The 18,189-nt window shown below is 47.7% G+C and overlaps 1 protein-coding gene across 2 annotated transcripts in view; it reads left to right on the forward strand.

The window, feature by feature from the left end:
* mdn1 (midasin AAA ATPase 1) overlaps nucleotides 1-18,189 on the forward strand; it is a 55,217-nt gene that overhangs the window by 28,226 nt on the left and 8,802 nt on the right. For both annotated transcript variants that reach the window (XM_016680962.1, XM_007570600.2), the window contains exons 49-84: nucleotides 972-1,195; nucleotides 1,502-1,615; nucleotides 1,825-1,954; nucleotides 2,117-2,223; nucleotides 2,302-2,435; nucleotides 2,974-3,140; nucleotides 3,332-3,452; nucleotides 3,624-3,837; nucleotides 4,055-4,295; nucleotides 4,382-4,505; nucleotides 4,906-5,070; nucleotides 5,156-5,349; nucleotides 5,442-5,829; nucleotides 6,058-6,170; nucleotides 6,705-7,377; nucleotides 7,461-7,622; nucleotides 8,071-8,353; nucleotides 8,438-8,676; nucleotides 10,465-10,560; nucleotides 10,654-10,748; nucleotides 10,881-11,005; nucleotides 11,498-11,650; nucleotides 11,774-11,883; nucleotides 11,971-12,044; nucleotides 12,143-12,326; nucleotides 12,430-12,574; nucleotides 13,253-13,399; nucleotides 13,475-13,601; nucleotides 13,702-13,807; nucleotides 14,505-14,620; nucleotides 15,496-15,891; nucleotides 15,975-16,201; nucleotides 16,318-16,455; nucleotides 16,742-16,926; nucleotides 17,084-17,245; nucleotides 17,336-17,473. In XM_016680962.1, coding sequence (XP_016536448.1) covers nucleotides 972-1,195; nucleotides 1,502-1,615; nucleotides 1,825-1,954; nucleotides 2,117-2,223; nucleotides 2,302-2,435; nucleotides 2,974-3,140; nucleotides 3,332-3,452; nucleotides 3,624-3,837; nucleotides 4,055-4,295; nucleotides 4,382-4,505; nucleotides 4,906-5,070; nucleotides 5,156-5,349; nucleotides 5,442-5,829; nucleotides 6,058-6,170; nucleotides 6,705-7,377; nucleotides 7,461-7,622; nucleotides 8,071-8,353; nucleotides 8,438-8,676; nucleotides 10,465-10,560; nucleotides 10,654-10,748; nucleotides 10,881-11,005; nucleotides 11,498-11,650; nucleotides 11,774-11,883; nucleotides 11,971-12,044; nucleotides 12,143-12,326; nucleotides 12,430-12,574; nucleotides 13,253-13,399; nucleotides 13,475-13,601; nucleotides 13,702-13,807; nucleotides 14,505-14,620; nucleotides 15,496-15,891; nucleotides 15,975-16,201; nucleotides 16,318-16,455; nucleotides 16,742-16,926; nucleotides 17,084-17,245; nucleotides 17,336-17,473 — 6,517 coding nt within the window. The remainder of the gene's footprint in view (nucleotides 1-971; nucleotides 1,196-1,501; nucleotides 1,616-1,824; nucleotides 1,955-2,116; nucleotides 2,224-2,301; nucleotides 2,436-2,973; nucleotides 3,141-3,331; nucleotides 3,453-3,623; nucleotides 3,838-4,054; nucleotides 4,296-4,381; nucleotides 4,506-4,905; nucleotides 5,071-5,155; nucleotides 5,350-5,441; nucleotides 5,830-6,057; nucleotides 6,171-6,704; nucleotides 7,378-7,460; nucleotides 7,623-8,070; nucleotides 8,354-8,437; nucleotides 8,677-10,464; nucleotides 10,561-10,653; nucleotides 10,749-10,880; nucleotides 11,006-11,497; nucleotides 11,651-11,773; nucleotides 11,884-11,970; nucleotides 12,045-12,142; nucleotides 12,327-12,429; nucleotides 12,575-13,252; nucleotides 13,400-13,474; nucleotides 13,602-13,701; nucleotides 13,808-14,504; nucleotides 14,621-15,495; nucleotides 15,892-15,974; nucleotides 16,202-16,317; nucleotides 16,456-16,741; nucleotides 16,927-17,083; nucleotides 17,246-17,335; nucleotides 17,474-18,189) is intronic.

Genomic DNA, 18,189 nt, shown 5'->3' on the forward strand with positions numbered 1-18,189 from the left:
AGAACGAGGTAATTAGTCCAAGTTTATCGTTTATTGAACGTTCAGAAACTACAGCGGCTGTAAAGAGCCACAGCAAAGGTAAAACAACCCGAACAGGAGATCTACTCAAAACCACTCGCACCTTTTTACTCTCTCTCTCCTTATCATTTAAGCACACCCGTTGCCGTGGCAACCGCCTGCGCTCTGCAAGCTGAGCAGCAATTGCTTTAAAAATATAACTTTCAGTCCGTGATAATATTAGGTTTTCAGGCTTGATATTTATTTTGAGATTGTTAATAAGTGCTCCATGAACACAGCTGTGGTTGATTAGTTAATTTTAAACTTCTGCTCTGCTAGTTATTTTGGTAATGGAACCGAAACGCACAGATTTGCACAACACCTTGTTGAAACAATAATTACTGAGATTATTACTTTTGTTGGGTCATTAATTTGAACAAGTTTTGTTGATTATTTTGTTGTTGTTCTTTAATAAAGTTATTAATGTTTTGATAAGCCAATCAAAGGAGGATGTGCTGGTCTCAGCGTACTGGTGGCGTTCAGTTTGTCACCTAATGCCGAGATCGACTCAAAACCTTCCGCAATCGACGTATTGCAGCCCTGCTGTAGCAAAGCACGAACAGTTCAGAAACAATATGAAATGGGGAAAAAAAACTATTTATTAACTGATTAAGTCGTGTTTTAGATTGTTCTTGAAAAACTAATCAGTCATGGCTGCACAGTGAACCCATTGATTCTTTACATCAGACAGCCGCTCCCCTCTCTTGCAGGTACGACGTATTCCCGCTAAATCTTGTAGAGGTACGCAGTACCAGACTGTACCTGCCTACTTTCACCCCTGGTTATGTCACCACCTCTGGCAACCAGAATGGTTCCCTAAGTGATGCTTTTACAGAGACAATCCTGTCCATTTGTCTGTCATGTTTGTCTCCTCTGAGAGTGAAAGTTGGATTAAGACCAGCTGAAATGTGCAGGAACCGTCCACTGAGACTGAGGGACCTGCAGCAGGCCTTGCAGAGCAGTGGAGTCCATGAAGACTGTGTGTTTTCTGGAGGAGTGCTGGATCTGGAGGATGGCGATGCTCTCAGGCTCGTCCCCACTGCAGTGAGACTAGTGACAGAGAGAGCATCCCATGGAGACTGGATCCTCCGCAGCCACTGGCTCTCCAGCCTGGGGAAGAGCTCCAAATATCTGCCAGGTTTGTGATTTCCTCAGTTCATTGGTGGATTCAAAGAAAGGTATCAAGTCACCATAAAAGCAGTTAGCAGGGAAAAGGAGATTATGTCCTATAGGAGGTAGCTGCTGAATACACATAAATGAAAGATGTAAAACAGGGACATTTCTGTATTATTTTCCAAGCAGCTTCTGTGTGCATGAATAGGACAGATCAAAGACAATCAGCAGACCTCAACTCATGATTGTACCTCTGAGCAGTGGCCGGAAGGCCCTTGTTCTGAGCTGTGTGTGTGTGTCAGCTAAACGGATGTAATATGACCCGTTTCAGAGCCAGCGCTGGTCCATGTGGAGGCAGGAAACCGAGCTCTGAAGGCTGTGTTCAGCAGCACCCTGGCTGTAAAGGGGAAAACGCTGGCAGAGCTGCTGCAGCCACACAGCAAAGGTAGGAACTCTCAACAGTGTTCGGTTCTGTTATGGCAGCTCAAAACCAAGCAGGAAAGAGTTCCACTGCAGAGGAACACAGTTCAACTGGACCCAATGTTTGCATTAAGAGACCCAAGAGACTCTTAATGCCAACATTAAATTACATTCCTGTAAAACCAGCTAGTTCTAGTTGGACTCTTATTGACTGCATCACTGTGATACTTCCAGATGAATACAGGATTCTGATGGACATGCGCTGGAACAAGCAATACCTGGATATTCTAACCAACAAGTGCAACTTTGAGGATGAGGAGAGATACATGGAGTTCCTGGAGGCTCTGAATGCAGTGGCTAACAGGTAGATGGACTGACCCTGTGGTCATGTTGACAACATGTTGTTTGTATGCTAACTGCCACTACAGTTGACTTACAGAAACCCATCTGATGTTATTGTAAATGCTAATAATCTAAAGCATAAACAAAGTGAAGTCAAGCATCGTGGTGTGTGTGTGTGTGTTAGGATTGTTCTGATGATGGACCGAGAGGAGAGAGCCGTCAGCTGCTCCTGCACCGTCAGCATGGCTCCGCCCACTTCCGCTCTGAGAGTCGCCACAGCCTTCAGCAAAGGTAACAAACTCTGACTTACAGATGACACATTTCATATTGAAATCCGTTTCTAAAAGGTTCCTTTTCTTGACAATGTAGGAAGCTTAGACATCAGCCAGCTGCCTCACCCTGTGCTCATGCACCTGCGAGTGTTCTTTGACCGGTGGGACGCCTACGTCCTGCAAGCCGTGCAGAACGGACAGCCGTACATCTCTGACCATGTCATGTTTGAGGTCAGGAGCAATTCCTCTCCTCTACTGTAGCTTTGTTTTGACTGTCTCTGATCCTGTTCACGCTTCTAATGGTCAATGTAGAATAAGAACGCTGATCCTAACTCTGAAACATCGTGCTGGCTTAAAACAAAAAAGATCATGCAATGCTGTTTGTGTAAGCTGTCGACTGTTTCAAGTAGTTTCCAGTTTTTGACTTTGATTTTAGAACTTTGTTATTAAGACCGTTCAAAAGCTGGTGTTTTTTATCTCAGTTTGTTTCCATCTAAATTTAAGAGCTGTACAGAAACATTACAGAACATCACACAGGCTGTACATCCAGTATACCAGGCTTTCTTACTGAATACAATGTCCATATGGTAAATAAAACCCAGATATAGTAACTTTTAATTTATTGGAATGTTTAGCACACATAATAGACAGAAATAGTTTGAAATGAAGCAGAACTGTTCTGAGTCTCCTGTAAGGTTTCAGTTCAGAGGTTGCAGTCCTCTGTTGCAGCGACCCTGACTCTGCTTCCCCCTGCTGTTCCGGAGGTTAGATCCTGCAGCTGCTCCGGTGGCGCGACCACTTCTGGGACGTGTGCGTCATGCTTCCGGCGGACTCCCAGGGCATCTCGATACTGTCTCTGCACTGGCAGTGGCTGCAGAAGCACCTCATCCTGCGCCTGCCTCAGCTGCTGATGGGAGACACAGCAGCCACTCTGGAGTAAACACTCTTCCTCTCACCTTTTCATTTCTGACTTTTGATCAGTCTATAACTTCTTTACATCATATTCATTTTAATTTGCACAGTTTCTTATTAAGAGTTTATAATGTATAGCAGTGTAACTGCTGTTCCTGAATCTTGACTGTATGTTTTGATGTTTAATTGGTGACCATTGTTGTTCTGCTGTGCAGAGGTCAGCAGGACTTGCAGGCTGTTTCAACAGCCATCCAGAACCTTTTGTCCACTCCACTGTCGGTGGCCGCTGCACTCAAAGGCATGCAGAGGTCTCTGGGGAAAGCTCTGCCTTACAAGGTCTGAGGAACCCTTACTACTAAAGCGTCTCCTTCACTCTTTACTAACTTTAATAAATGTTTACATGAAGCTCAACATTGTTGTAAATATACTGTAAATGTAAACTATATATGCTGCATATATTCTTATATATTTAGTGTAAATATGTAAATTAGTGTTGTTTGCCTTCAGCTGGAGGCGGTGGCAGAGTGTGCATCGCGGCTGCGGCTGCTCAGCATGGCTCTGGATGTGAATGCACTGCAGCTGGACGAGGCTCTGAGCTGGGGCGGGCAGCAGCTGCTCCGGGTGCAGGCAGCCGGACTCTGGCTCAACATCAAGGAAAGCCTCCTGGAGGCATCAGGTCTGGTTCTGTCCGCTAACAACCAACTGGACCCACACAAGTCTGGTAAGTTCTATATGTCAATGTGTGAGTGTGTGTGCACATGTTGTTTACATTAGTTTGAAACAGAGGCTGAGGCATTGCCTCTTTGCAGTGATGAACACAGTGCTCTTAAAGGGTCATTTAATTCTTCTTGTATTCTTTTGAGATTCTTCCTGTTGTTCCATGACATCACCATGAGTTGTTCTGTAACCCAGAGCGATGTGTCATGTTGCCCTACCAGGGGTCCTGGAGAAGCTGCTGCTGAGCGTGGAGCAGCTGCAGTGTCACATGACCTCTAGAGGGCTGTCAGGGGTCAGCTCCATGTCTGATGGAGAGACAAAGGAGGGCGAGGTCCACATGGGCCGAGCCGGGCTGCTGCAGCTCAGAACCCAGACCCAGCTTTGGCCTTTGATGGAAGGCCTGTCCGTCCTCAACCAGCTGCTTCTCAGCGCAGATCTGCTGCACCTGGCTCTGTCTCCATGGTAACCTCTTACTTGTCCCACCACAATTGTAACAACCAAACAGTGACATTGTTGGAAGCCGCTCTCATTGTCCTGTGGATCCTCAGTGACCGTGTTGCTGAGGACGACCTACGCCGCCGGCTGTCCAGACACCTTCGCTTCTGCCTGCAGTCGACGCCAATGAACGTGGGGCAGCTGCAGAGTCTGTGGTTCCTGCTGAGCAGCGACGGGGTCAGTGAGCTGTCTGTACCACCCAGTGGTCATAAACACATGATGGATCATTTCACTTCTGTTCCTACTGGGACTCAAATCTGGAGTTTTGTTTATAGCAACTTCATAATTCATTTATTTATTGTTTCTGTTCTTTTGTTTTCTTTATTTTGGACATTTAAAATGTCTTTCAGCTCCTGTGTTAAATGTTTATTAGAATCTAAAGTCTATTGATCTGTGAGAATGTGTTCTTATATTATTATACCATTACCATTATATTACCACAAGACAACAACACAATCATTTATCAAAATAACTTCTGTGACAATTTATCGTCCAGGAAATCTACTACCATGACAGGCCTAGTCCAGGTCTGTGGTTCTGTGTGGTTCTGAGCCTAACTCCTGGTTCTGGTTTGCAGCTGCAGGAGAAGATACCCCTGGTGTGGTGTGATCTGGTGTCTGAGGCCCTGGCTGCTCTCTGGAGCTGCAGCGTGACCTCTGACCCCACCCGCTGGCTCAGATGGAACCTGGTGGATCCAGAGACCCAGAAGGATCCGACACCGCGCCCCGGAGCAGAGAACATGGTTCTGTCTGTTAATCTCTCTCTAGTTGATGACTGGGAGTGTCAGACTTCCTGCTGGTGGATAACATGGCTGATGTTGTTTTCAGGGCCCAGCGTTGCTGAATAAAGCAGTGTGGTCCCAGTGCATGCTGGGAGTTCTGAGCAGGGGGGAGGTGCAGGCGGAGGCCCCCCTGTCCTGTGGGGTCAGCCTGTGGGACTGGGAGGAGAGGGTCGAGCAGCTGGAGGTCGTCTCTTCTGTTCTGTGGGAGAACCTGGCCTTTCCAGCCACAGCCCATTTCAGGTACAGTCCACACACACACACACACACACACACACACACACTCTACGTCACCCTACCCCTCCTATGGACTGACAGCAGCCATGCCTCCACAGGGGAACGGACCTGAAGCTGCAGGGGGCAGTACTGCGGCGGCAGCTCCAGAGCATGGCCGACCTGCTGCCTCCCCACCTTCAAGAGGGCTACATGGAGAGCTGTGAGAGCCTGGTGCAGGACGCCGCGCCGCTCACCGCCGCCCAGGAGATCCAGACACTCCTCAAGAACTTCCTACCTCCCCAGCTGCTGCCTGAAGGCCTGATGGCGGCCTGCACAGCCTGTCTGCAGCAGTTTGTCCAGGTCAAAGGTCAGGGCGGAGACTCCCTGGCCCAGTGTGGTGTGTTTTGGGTCAACATGGGCCTGCTGCAAATCCGAGTCTGGACTCCGCAGACCGTCTTTGACCCAGCAGTGAAGAGGAGCTACAAACTGAACTACGCTCAACAGGAGGTCTGTCTGGAAACAAAAACATGATGGGGTTGATTATAAATGAAAAATCCACACATGGATTCAAGGAAATTATATTTTCTTCTTGAACAATCGAGTTATTTTGTATTGCAGCTCACAGTGTGACCAGTCCAGTTAGATTTTCAGTAGTTCTCAGCTGTCAGGCAGCAGGACTGCAGAGCAGGTGTGTTAAAAGGTGAAATGACTGAATGCTCTGTGTGTCTGCTGTAGCTGGCTCTGCTGCAGGATGAGTGGAAAGCTCGCAGCGCATCGTCTGAGCTGAAGAGCGGAGAGGAGCTGAAGGAGAGCAGCACCACTGACGGCTTCCAGCATCCCAGGATCAGGTCAGAACTCCCAGGAGTGAAACCACAGCGTTTCCTTCAGCTCCCAGAAAAATCTTCCTGTTCCTGGAAGCTGCTGTACAGGAACGATCTGCTGCTGTTACATGTCAATCATCTACAGAGTCACTTTTGACAGCCAATCAGATGTCAGGGGGGGCAGTGCCCACCTGGACACACCTCTAGCTCCGCCCAAGCTCAGGTTACCTGTGGATCAGTAGACTTAATGTCTCATCCACAGACACTGAACACAGAACCAGTGTACAGTGTTAATTTTGATAGCAAATTTTTATTAAATTTTAGTATCAGTCTTTTGACTAAAATGTCATTTACAGAACAGAAGCTGTGCAGTTCACCATCAGTATACTGTACAGGTTCAGCTCAACAGCAAAAAGGAAAAAACAGACAAACTCTAGAGTTCTCTTCAATGATATAAAAGCAAAAAAAAAGGTACTGCAAAACTAACATCTAATTTTGACAGCAGATTTTTATTTAATTTAGTGTTTGGTATTGTGTGTGTGTGTGTGTGTGTGTGTGCAGGTACCTGTGGATCCGCATGCAGCAGGTGAAGGAGCAGATAGCGGAGCTGTCCAGGAAGCAGGCCTTCCGGCCGCAACAGGCCCAGTATGGCCGCCTGTTCCGGGAGCTGCAGCACTACCTGAGCAGCGTGGGCCACATGTCGGCTGTAGAGGAGCTGCTGTCTCGGCTCCTGAAGGCCCTCCAGGACCCGTCCCCCTTCAGGTCCGGGTCAGTCGTCCGGGCCCTGCTCAGAGAGGAGGCTGGCTGGCAGAACTCTCAGCAGCGCTTCTGCCAGAAGCTCCTGGACGACTACCCTCTGTTCCCAGACCTGGTGGGCCCGGTCCGAACCGGCCTTCTCCAGCTGCGGTACGGCATGAGGCTGGTGGCCTCCCAGCTGGCCGCCTCTCTGACCCCTGTCCCCGGTCTGTCCAAGCTGGTGTCCTGCTTGCTGTCCTTCCCCTCCGTGTCCCCCGGCCTCCCGTCGGACCTGGACCGGGCCCAGTTCCTGTGCTCCAGGACCTGTATAGATGTTGTGCACAGCCTGGAGAAGCTTCTGCCCCAGCAGAAGGCAGGTAGTGTGACCCCGCAGCCCTCTGCTCTGCTGATGAACGCTCTGCTGTATGTCCGCTGCCACAGCTTGTCCACAGGAGAGCTCAGTGAGGAGGCATGCTGCCTCTTCAGACACATCTGTCAGGTCAGACCTCCTGCTCGGCCTCTGTCCACACGTTTCAGTAGCGGTGTTGCTGGGTTCCTGTCTAACTGCTTGATGCTCCTCAGGCCGTGGTGAATGAGTGGGACAACCAGGAGAAGAGGAAGCAGGAGCAGGAGCAGCTGGAGGCTTCCCTGTACCGCAGCCGCAGCCGTCTGCACGGCTCAGGCCTGACCCAGGACCAGCAGGACGAGATGGACTTCAGGCACCACTTCCCTCAGTTCAGCAAGGTAGAAATATCCTGCAGCAGGACATCTTCCCGGTCCAGTTCCCACTGCAGAACCCCTGGACTCTCTTTGTTTTACAGTTCTTACCAACGTACCTGGTTAGGTTTCTACTTTTAATAGCAGTCACTGAAGCATGTAGCCTACCTGATAGCTCACAGCAAAGGCATGCAAAGGCTCATGGGTAATTAGCTTATCAGTTCTCCATCCATAGTGGAGAACTGATAAGCAGCTATTTTGCACCACCAGCTGACTAACACCAGCAGGCCAGGTGTGTGAAGTGTGTTGTCCAAGGACACAAACCACAAGGGCTTCAGGCATAAATTAGTCATTTGCAGTTTATGGATTTTAGTTGTGCAATGGAAATTCTATATATTCCATTCTGAATGAGCATTTGTCTCTAACTATTTTGCTAAGAGTGATTGTGATTGGTTGATCTGGTTTTGTTATCCAGGACTTTGCAGATATTTTGTCCCAGCCCAGCCTGGAAGGCCTGGCTGACACAGAACCAGAACATGAGGCCGATGCAGCCCAGAAGGTAGCTGCTGCAGCCTCTCTGTCTGGACCTGCCATCAACACACTGGTCAAGGTGCATCAGTGTATGTGTCTGGGTTACGCCCAATCACTGTGGTACCAGGGCACACCACCAACCAATCACAGTAAAGAACATATCAAAGCCCTGATATCTTCCCATCAGATTGCTTCCCCTGTGATGACTCACTTCTATCATCTGATTGGTTAGTAGCTTCTGTCAGTTAGATATTAATAAAGGTTCACTATTCAAGTCAGAGTGGAACCGTTAACTTGTATTTCCTGCTTAGATTCAGAGCTGGATCTGCAGCTGGCCGGCTGCGGCCTGCTGCTCTCTGCCCTCCTCCAGAACACCGTGTCGGGCTCCGGGGGCTCTGATGAGCTGGCCCTCTCCTCAGACGGGCCCTATGACTTCTACCAGCAGCCTAACATGAGAGAGGCGCGCCTCTGCCTGCCTGTTCTACAACAACTGAGTGAGGCGGTGAAGACGAGGCTGGAGGAATGGCCGGAGCACCCTGCTCTGGTCCAGGTCAGTCCCCCTTCAAAGACACCAGCCATGAACAGATGGCTTGTCTGTCTACTGATTTCAGTTTAACATGGTGATTGTACAGGCAGTCCACGCATCCTAAAAATTCATTTGAGATGCAAGTTGGCCTTAAATACATTCAGCACAGGTTTTACATGTTTGTCGTAGCAGCACTATTCAATATCATGTGTAGCAATTTTATTTATTTTTTCCTCATGGTCAGGAAAAAGTTTGAGTTGCGCACAGACATCTTCATAGTGAGGCCATCAATGTATACTATATTATTAATCATACAATATAGTTTAGTGATAACAATGGTTTAGGCTACAAGTAACTAGTTGCTAGTAAATTAAAATGCAAAAATCCTTACTTGATTCCAAAGGGAATTAAATGTTGTTCTAACTCATTAGTTCAAAGTGTAGAGGAGTCAGACTTGTTTTGGAAGTTTGAAGTGAACAGAGTGAAAAGGATTGTGAGAGTACAGTTCCCTGTAGTGCTCCACCTGGTTCGACACTCAGTCCTTCAGTCTCACAAACTGTGATCTGTTTGTGAGATAATCATAGATCCAGGTGATTGTTGAAGCCTCCATCTGTGTCTTTGGAGTTTCTCACAGAGCAGATCAGGCTGAATTGTGTTAAATGCTCTGGAGAAATCAAAAAACATGATCCTCACAGTGCTGCCTGCTTTGTCCAGATGACAGTGGGTTTGTTGAAGCAGGTTTGTGATGACATCATCAACTCCAACTCCATAGCGATAAGCAAACCACAGGGGGTCTCGATATGTCCTTGTCTGTTTAGTCAGGTGCGCCAACAGGAGTCTCTCCAGGATCTTCATGATGTGGGAACATGGGTGGCAACAGGTCTATAGTCATTGATGACTGATGGCTGAGTTTTCTTTGGTACCAGAACCAGACAGGATGTCTTCCACAACAGTGGAACCTCCTCCTGGAGCAGGTTAAGGTTGAAGAGATGTTGCTGAATCCTACAGAGCTGCTCTGGCCTTCAGGACCCTGGAGATGACACCATCTGGACCTGCAGCTGTGTTCCCTAGCCCTGGCTAAATACCTTTTTTTGTGTCCATCATGGGTCAATTCAATTTTATCACCAGCTGGCTGTGTGATGTTTGTTTTCAACACTAGCTCACTTTTGTTGCCAACCCAAACAAGCCTTGGTGCATTTTGTGAGAAAAACTTTAAAGCTTTTCTCAGCCTCAACCATTATGGAGGTTGAGGCTGCAGAGAGCCTTATGCACTGTGAGAAACACAAAGCTCCTGCCAAGAGCCACAAATAAGACCCAGAAACATCACAGTTTATACTATTTGACAGTAATACAGCAAGATCCTCAAACCATGCTATATGTTTATAGTTTTCTTTGTTTTTTGTCAAGTTTCATTCAAGGTGGCATTAAAGAGGTCTTAAAAAGTCAACTTGCTGAAACTGTTTAACTGTTATTTAACTAATTAAACTTCAGATTGAATCAAATTGATAATCTGTGACAAGAATTTAAAATTGATTTTCACACGTTCTTCATCTAACTGGAGAAATCGAACTCTGCAGAAGGAAACAGAAGAATGGACACAGAGTTTGTAGTGCAAACAGGTGGAGAGCTGCAGCTGTGACTGACCTCTACTTCATAATCATCTTCTCTATCTGTTGGTCTGACACAAACACAGATATTTTGTTATGTGAAAATGTTCAAAGGCAATAAATACTATAGTAGCTTACTGTAACTGAATGTTGCAGGACAGAATATAAGTGTGCTGAGTGTAATGACTGCTCCTGTGTTTTGCAGCTGAACGTGGTCATGGACAGGATCAGGTCGTTCAGCTTGGCCTGCCCTCTGGCCAAGTTCCTCAACGGTCTGGAGATTCTGCTTGGCAAAGCGCAGGTGAGACACTTTCACCCACATGCTGATCTAGCAGACTATCAAACATTCAGCTGGCTTCTGTTGGTCAAACTCTGTTTGCTGTCAACCAATCAGGAGTGGGAGAATAATGCCAGCCGTGCCGTGTCCCTGCGGAAGGAACTGGAACCAGTCACCCAGCTGATCATCCATTGGCGCAAACTGGAGCTGAAGTAATATAGGAAGGGATCCAGTTCTTCCTGATGTGATCTGACCAGTTTTATTATTGCTCTGAAGTAGTTTTGAGTTGAGTTAGCCTAAAATGTTAATAATCCACTGCCTGGACGGTCTTTGTTATGTTGCAGCTGCTGGTCGAGCAGCCTGGACAACGCTTTGAGGCGCCACACTGATAAATCCACCAAACACTGGTTCTCCCTCTACCAGCTGGTGGAGCGTTACCTCCAGGAACAGAGAGAGGAGGCAGACACAGGTAGACCCAGCCGCTCAGCCGCCGAGTCATCTTCAGGCTGATCTAGAGTCAGTCTGGTTTAGGACGGATGTCAGAACGACAGTTCAGTTCCAATGTGTGTTTTTAGTAAATACATATCCGCTTAATAAACATGAGGATTTTTTCTTTTTAGACTGAGAATAAAATCTATTTTGCTTGGTGGCCTTGGTTAGGTTACTAGGGGTGGGCAGACCTTGTCCTGGACGGCCGGTGTGTGTCCTGCAACTCTAAGACTCTCAGTATCTCTGATTCAACACACTTCAATCAAATAGCTGAGTCGGCTCATATGTGCAGTCAAGTTCTCCAGAATCCTGCCAATGACTTCATTGTTTGACTCATTGTTGAAGTAGAGAAACATCTAAAGGTTGCAGGATGCAGCCCTCTGGTACAGGCCTGGAGCTGCCCAGCCCTGTACCAGAGAGAGAAGGCTTCAGCTGCTTCTAAAAGGCCTTTTGCTGTGACTGTCCCCACCAGGAGAGCAGGCAGATAGCCTGTCCCTGTCCTCCATGTCCTCCACTCTGGAAGCCTTCATGGAAGGCTCCACCCTGGGCGAGTTCCACACCCGTCTGAGAATGCTGCTCAGCTTCCACTGCCACCTCCTGCTGGTGCCCGATCTCCCAGGTCAAGGTCAGTCCTGGGCCCACATACCCAGCTCTCAGGGGGGGAAATATTTAAACGATGAAGCTCTTTATGAAATGCATGATTTGGTGTGGAGGTTCTGCCTGTGATGACCAGTTGTTTCTCTTCCAGAGTCTCTGTCCCGGCTTCTGTGGAACCTTCATCAGTACTACAGCCAGTTCTCTGAGTCTGTCCAGGGCAAGATACTTCAACTCAGACAGCCCATTGAGAAGGAGCTCAAAGTATGAAAGCATTCATTTCCCATCATGCCCTTGTAACTTTTCAAAGACCCTGTAAATGCCCCTGATGAACTCCACCTTCTTTCTCAGGACTTTGTCAAGATTTCCAAGTGGAATGATGTCAGCTACTGGTCCATCAAGCAGTCAGTGGAGAAGACACAGCGGTATGGTGCATAAGAACCTGGGCTCAGATTTAATCCGATTATTGATTATGGATTATAGATGGTCTGCCAACTCCTCTCTGTGCTCTGCTTTCTCTTAGCACTCTCTTCAAGTTTGTGAAGAGGTTTGAGGACGCTCTGAGTGGACCCTGTCTAGCAGCGCTGGTGGAACAAGGAAGCAGTTCAGGCTGGGACCCAGAGCCTGCGGGGTCAGGGGACGCTCCCATCCAGAGGGTTCATCAGGCGCTGAAGAGCGCCATACCTGGCCAGGGCAGAGAATTTCAGGTAAACGCCCCAAACACCAAGACACCCTCTGACTGTGATTTCAGCTCTTTGACCTGCTAATCCCATATTTGTTTTCACTGTTTTTACCATAAATATGTTTTAGAATGAGGACCTGGAGCAAGGTGCTGGATCGTCTTCCTTACAGGCCCGTTTGCCTGTTTTGTTCCGGAAGATGAAGAAGATGAGCATCCAGCTGCTGAAGAGAACATCTGTACCTGAACTGGCTGAAGATCTGGACTGTTTTACTGGTAAGATTCCTGTTTCTGCAAAATACAGGTTAGGTTTGACTAAATGTACTGTTAATATCATTTAGATCATTACAAATGTATGGAATCTAGTTATTATTTCTACTTTATCCTTATCATGCATAGCAGTCACTGCAGTGGACAGCCATTTATTAGCTATTTTCTTCTTGTGGATTTTTATGTTATAAATGCATACTGACCACTGAAGTGGACACTAGTGCATCATACAATACACTATCAACTACTGTCCATCCACCGCAAGTGCAAGAAATTTTTTGTTAAATCCAATATGGCAGACAGACGAAAAATAGCAACTCATAAATATCCAGTCTCTCCTCCTACTGTAGAGGACTCTTGCAGGTAAAAAAACCCAAAAAAAACATTGTGACACCAAATAACACCTGAAGACGAATGATACTGATGTGTTTTCCAAATACCTTTGTATTTGGAGAAAATTACAACTGATCATCTAGAAAAAAAAATCCTAAAAAAAAAAAAAAAAAATTGTGTAAAAATTTTTCCCCCACCATTTTTTATTCCTTTTAAGAAATCAAAAACACTGAAAAAAATCCTGACATAAAGGATCATAATTCATGCATGGAAGGGTTAATTGAATTTGTTTACCTTTTTGCAAATACCATATTTATTTGCTGCTGTTGTTTAATTCTTGGTCTGATTCAGGTGAGATAATCAGCAACCTACGGGACCTGCAGAGCCTCAGCATAGACACAGCAACAGCCAAAGAAAAGCAGCAGATGGAGGTCAAGCACATCCTTCAGCAAAAGCAGAGAGCTCTGTCTGACCTGTTCAAGATGCTCTCTGAAATAGGTTTGTTTCCTCTTTATCATTTTCCCTCAGCCAGTCTCACTTCTGCTAATTTGAAGCTGTTTCTGTCCCGGTTAGGCCTGTCGTACCGCAAAGGGCTGATGTGGAACAGAACTGCTGACCCAGAAAGCACCCTCTGCATGCACCCGCTAGAGATGACCACCGCTCTCTCTGCTGTGAAGACCCAGGGTCAGCCTGAGCGTGTGTAAGCACAACTGATTCACAAAGACACACACACAGCGTGCCTAGAGGTGTTCCGTTCTTTTGTCCAAGTTGCTCATTTCTCCCAAAACCTGATGCTGCAGGCTGTTTACAGAGTTACTGGGAGCCTGGGAAGGATGCCAGAAATACTTCTACCGTTCATGGGCCAGGAGGACAGCCCTGCGAACCGCTCTCCAGCACGCCTCAAAGGTGAGACACACATCAGAAGTCTCAGCTTCTGATGTGTGTTCATGGTAATGTGAGGACATCTGATAAAATGAGCAGATTTTATGGAGTCTCAGATGTTTGGATGAAGCGGTCAGTCCACAGCAACACTGCTGTTTCAACAAACACTACAAACTACTCCAGCTGTTGATGTAGCTGTGGAGGTATGACATGTCTAGGAGAGGTGGCAGTAGAGTTTTTGATGACTGCCAAGGGTGAGCAAGACCTTCCAAGATCCTACGATCAAGATGCCAAAGGAATTGACACAAGGAAGCTGTGGGGATGAGTGGTGGGCTTAGGTCAGAAGCGAATGTTTGTGAGCAGCAGTTTGGTTTCAAACAAAAGAGCTCACTCTGTTCTACAGGTGGGAATTTTAAGGAAGCTGATGGAGCCGTTCAGTTTTATACATCCGGACTTGTGCACAAAATAGAGCTTCACAATTTTTTTGTTTGTACGCGTGTGTTATACAGCCCCAGAACTGTTCTGACACTAAGCAGTCTTGCAGATGAATCTTTATTAATACATCAGATGTTTCTTTGAATACAATAAACACTTCCTAATTTACTAAAAAAGGTTGTTCATAACCCATGACTGCTTTAGACTGCTGGACATGTTGTTCTGTTAGACCAGCACTGATCTCCTGCTGTTGTCCTGTCTGTGTTGTGCATCTCCATGGTTACAGGAGCTCGGTGTTGGGAACATAGAGCGCTGCAGAGGTTTCTCCTCCCACCTCTTCAAGCTGCTGCTCAGACAGAGGCATCGGCTGGCCCAGCTGACCCAACACTGGGTTTCCCTCAGGTGAGGCCTTGCTGAGCTGGAGTAATGGAATGGAAACAGGAAACACAACACACCCACACATTCTGAGAACATTCTGCAAGTCCAAGAAAAGGTCAAGTAAAGGTGGATAATATAAAGCTCTAACTGCTCCAGACACATAAAAACATCACAGGCCTGACTGACCTCTGAAGGGTCAGGCTGATTCTCATCTTGAGAACATGCTGAACAGGCAGACTTCCTCTCTGCTTCTTGCTGGTTATCAATCATGTTAAATTTGATTTCTATAACTGACTTCACTCTAATACACTGGGTTATGCAACAGATAGCAGGATTAGATCTGAATTGATCTGGATCAGGCAGAGTCACATCCACAGAACCTAAAGAAGAGACATCAGCTTTATATTAACCACTGTGGTTCTAGTTAAGCATGTATAAGGCTGCATGTACCATAGAATATAGTCTGAAAGCATTCAACTTCTAAGAACACGACATGATACGCAAAGATAAAAACAAGATAAAGTCTAGAATAAGTTCAGCTCCAGGATGGTGCTGAACTGAAGTGTGTGGGTGGATTGAAGGGGTTCAGATCATCACATCTGTGTTTCTTTTAATGAATGAGAGAACAGTCCAAAGAGACAATGTGCACGACCACATGATGTACAGCAAGGTCAAGGTTATCCACTAGTCAAGATCACAGATGTTTCACTCTCACCTGGTTAGATTTAAAGTTCTGGTAAAATAACCATTCCCCAGCAAACATCACACACACCAAGTACTGCCTGACTGGTTGAGTTCATTAGGTTTCCTGTTGCTTCCTGCATCATGGACCGTTTTCATTTACACTGCTCTTGGTTCACCACTCTGCTGTCCCCCCCTTTTCCCTCTCCCTGGTCCAGGAAGTTGTCTGCCAGCCTCCAGGACATGCAGGCCCACCTCCAGAGCCACAGTGAGGTTGGGGACTGCTGCCTGCCCCCCCAGGACTCTCTGCAGGACTGGTTCAGAAGAGGCCGGGGGCTGGCTGCTCAGAGTGCCACCCTTCTGCAACAACTGTCCTGGTTACTCCAGTGTTGTCCTGAAGAACCCCAGCAGAGGGAGCAGACGGGCACCAGCAGCAGTCGCCATACCCTAATGTGCCCTTCCCCACTGGCAGTGCAGCAGCAGCCCCCTGGCTGCCTGCTGAGGAGGGGAGACCCCGGCTGGACCCGGCTGCAGCAGCAGGTCACTGCCATGCTGAAGGACAGTCAGAGTGTGAAGGAGCAGCTGGGCCCTTCTGGGTCCATCCTCTTCTCCTGGTATAGCATCATGCAGACACCTTTAGTCCCACCACTCTGACAAAAACTGAACACAGATCTGTTTCCTTTGGTTTTCCCCTCAGGAGCACCTTTACCATCTGCTGTTCAGCCATGGAGCAGCTAGGAGGCGTGGCAGCCCAGATGAGCAGCATAGAGAGCTTGTTTTCCCCGGCAACCGGGGAGGATGGGGCCAACACCCAGCCCGCCATAAGACAGAGTCTGAACTACGTCCGAGGACAGGTGGAGACAGCCATCACCGAGTTTACCAGCTGGAGGAGCCAGCTGCTGTCCCCGGGGCCCGTGTCCACCGGTCAGCACACACCTCACCTGCTTCTGCTCTCACACACACCTCATGTGCTTTTCCTGTCAGTCACACATGATGGCCTGTCGACAGACTGGAATCCTCTCCTCTGGTTCTGTTTGCAGGTCAGCAGTCTACTTTCTGGAGCTTCTTCTCTGCTGAGCTGGAGGCCAACATTAGCGCCCTGCTGCATGCTGTCCAGAGACTGGTGAAAAGGAGGACGACTGAGGATGAAAGTCAGACACAGGAAGAGCCAAAGACAGGTGACCATAAGTCTCTGGTCTCTGATGGACCTGAGACTGGGACCGGACTGGACCAGAGCGTCCAGGTCCAACCAGGCTCCAGGTCTGAGTCCAAGATTAGACCAGAGCTTTGAGACTCTGGTCTAATACCAATTATGTGTGACGATTATGGAGTTCAGCACTTGGCATTGTAAAAGTGGTAATGTTCTAATACTTTAACGTTATATTTGAAGATGAATGAAACAGACACACGCGCGCGCGCACACACATCCACATAAATCAGTCCTTTTTCTTGTTTGTGGCTCAGACGGAGCTGAGGAGGACCAGCCTGTGGAGGACCTGCTGAAGCCTGGTCACCTGACCCAGCTTCTGGAGGCGGAGCTTGAAGCTGAGGTGGAGGCTCTGTCTGTTGGCAGTGTGAGCGTTGCCGTGACGAAGCTGCTAGGCTGTGTGAGGAGACACAGAGACTCCTGTCCCCCTTCACAGCTGCAGGTACTCGCTGAGTGCTGCAACAGACAGGAAACAGAAAGACTGATCAGAATCATCTGCTGTCTCTGATTTCTGATGCCCATCTGGTTCTGATACCAGATGGAACATGATGTCAGCAGGTTCTACTGGTGTCCTGATCCCTGTGCTTCCTGTGTTCCAGGAGGTGAACCAGGCCTGCAGGGCGCTGGTCCGGTTCCTGCCCTTGCTGGGGGTCTATTCAGACCTGGTCCGCTACTTCCTCTCTGTGTTGCTCACAGTCCACAGGAGCACAGGCAAGCTGCTGTCTGTGCTGTCCAGCATCTTCATCCAGCTGGCCCAGAAGGTGCAGTGGGCCCAGTGTGTGACGGAGCATTCAGCCAGCAGGAAGGGAGCTCAGTGGGGGAACTGACCCGCTGTGTTGGTGTCCCTGCAGGGGTTCTGTCTGCCTCAGGAGCTGATGCCCGGAGGCGACGCGGACGGAGCCACAGAGTTCCATGACTACGAGGGCGGAGGCATCGGAGACGGAGATGGCATCAAGGACGTCAGCGACAAGATTGAGAATGAAGACCAGGTGACGAGAAACTAAGTTCACATGGACAGTATCCATGGCACAAACATAGATACTGGGCTGTACCTGAGAAACAGGAAGACGAGGAAGAGGCAGCTGATGAAGATGAAGAAAGGAGAAGAAGGAGAATAGAGAAGCATGGGAAGAAAAAGATGATAAGGCTCCAGAAATCTTACCTGCATCCAGGGAAGATTAATCCATTTCAAACAAATTGTTCTGTTTTTAAAGATTTAATTTTAGGAAAATCAGGATGTATTTTTCACCAACTTGTGTGTCTGTAGTTGAGAGTGACGTCAGCCCGAGGCCATCATCGTCTTTATAGCTTGTATTTATTTGGACTTTGAATACAGATCAGATCCCAGAAGGAATGACTGAATAGAAGTCAAATATTTTCTGTCATTTTGAATTTCTTTTTAAGAAAAGAAAGTGAGAGAAAAAGATCATATCACACACTGTGTTCATCTGCTTTCACATCCTTCTGTCCTCTGATCAGTCCCAGGTTGGGACAGAATATTCATTCCTATCCTGGAGGATTCCCTTATTAACCTTTGACCCGAACTGTTCCAGATAGCTTATTAGTTATGTATGTGGGGGGAACCCAGGCTGACAGCTGTGATGTTTATGGAAGCGATTTTTGGGAACTTTTACTGTTTGTGTTTTTGAGCTGTAATCCTGAGCTGTGCAGCCTGAGGGGGGTCCCATCATGAGGGCCGGGCCCC

The sequence above is a fragment of the Poecilia formosa genome, unplaced genomic scaffold, assembly GCF_000485575.1.
Source record: "Poecilia formosa unplaced genomic scaffold, Poecilia_formosa-5.1.2 Scaffold264, whole genome shotgun sequence".
NCBI lineage: Eukaryota > Metazoa > Chordata > Actinopteri > Cyprinodontiformes > Poeciliidae > Poecilia > Poecilia formosa.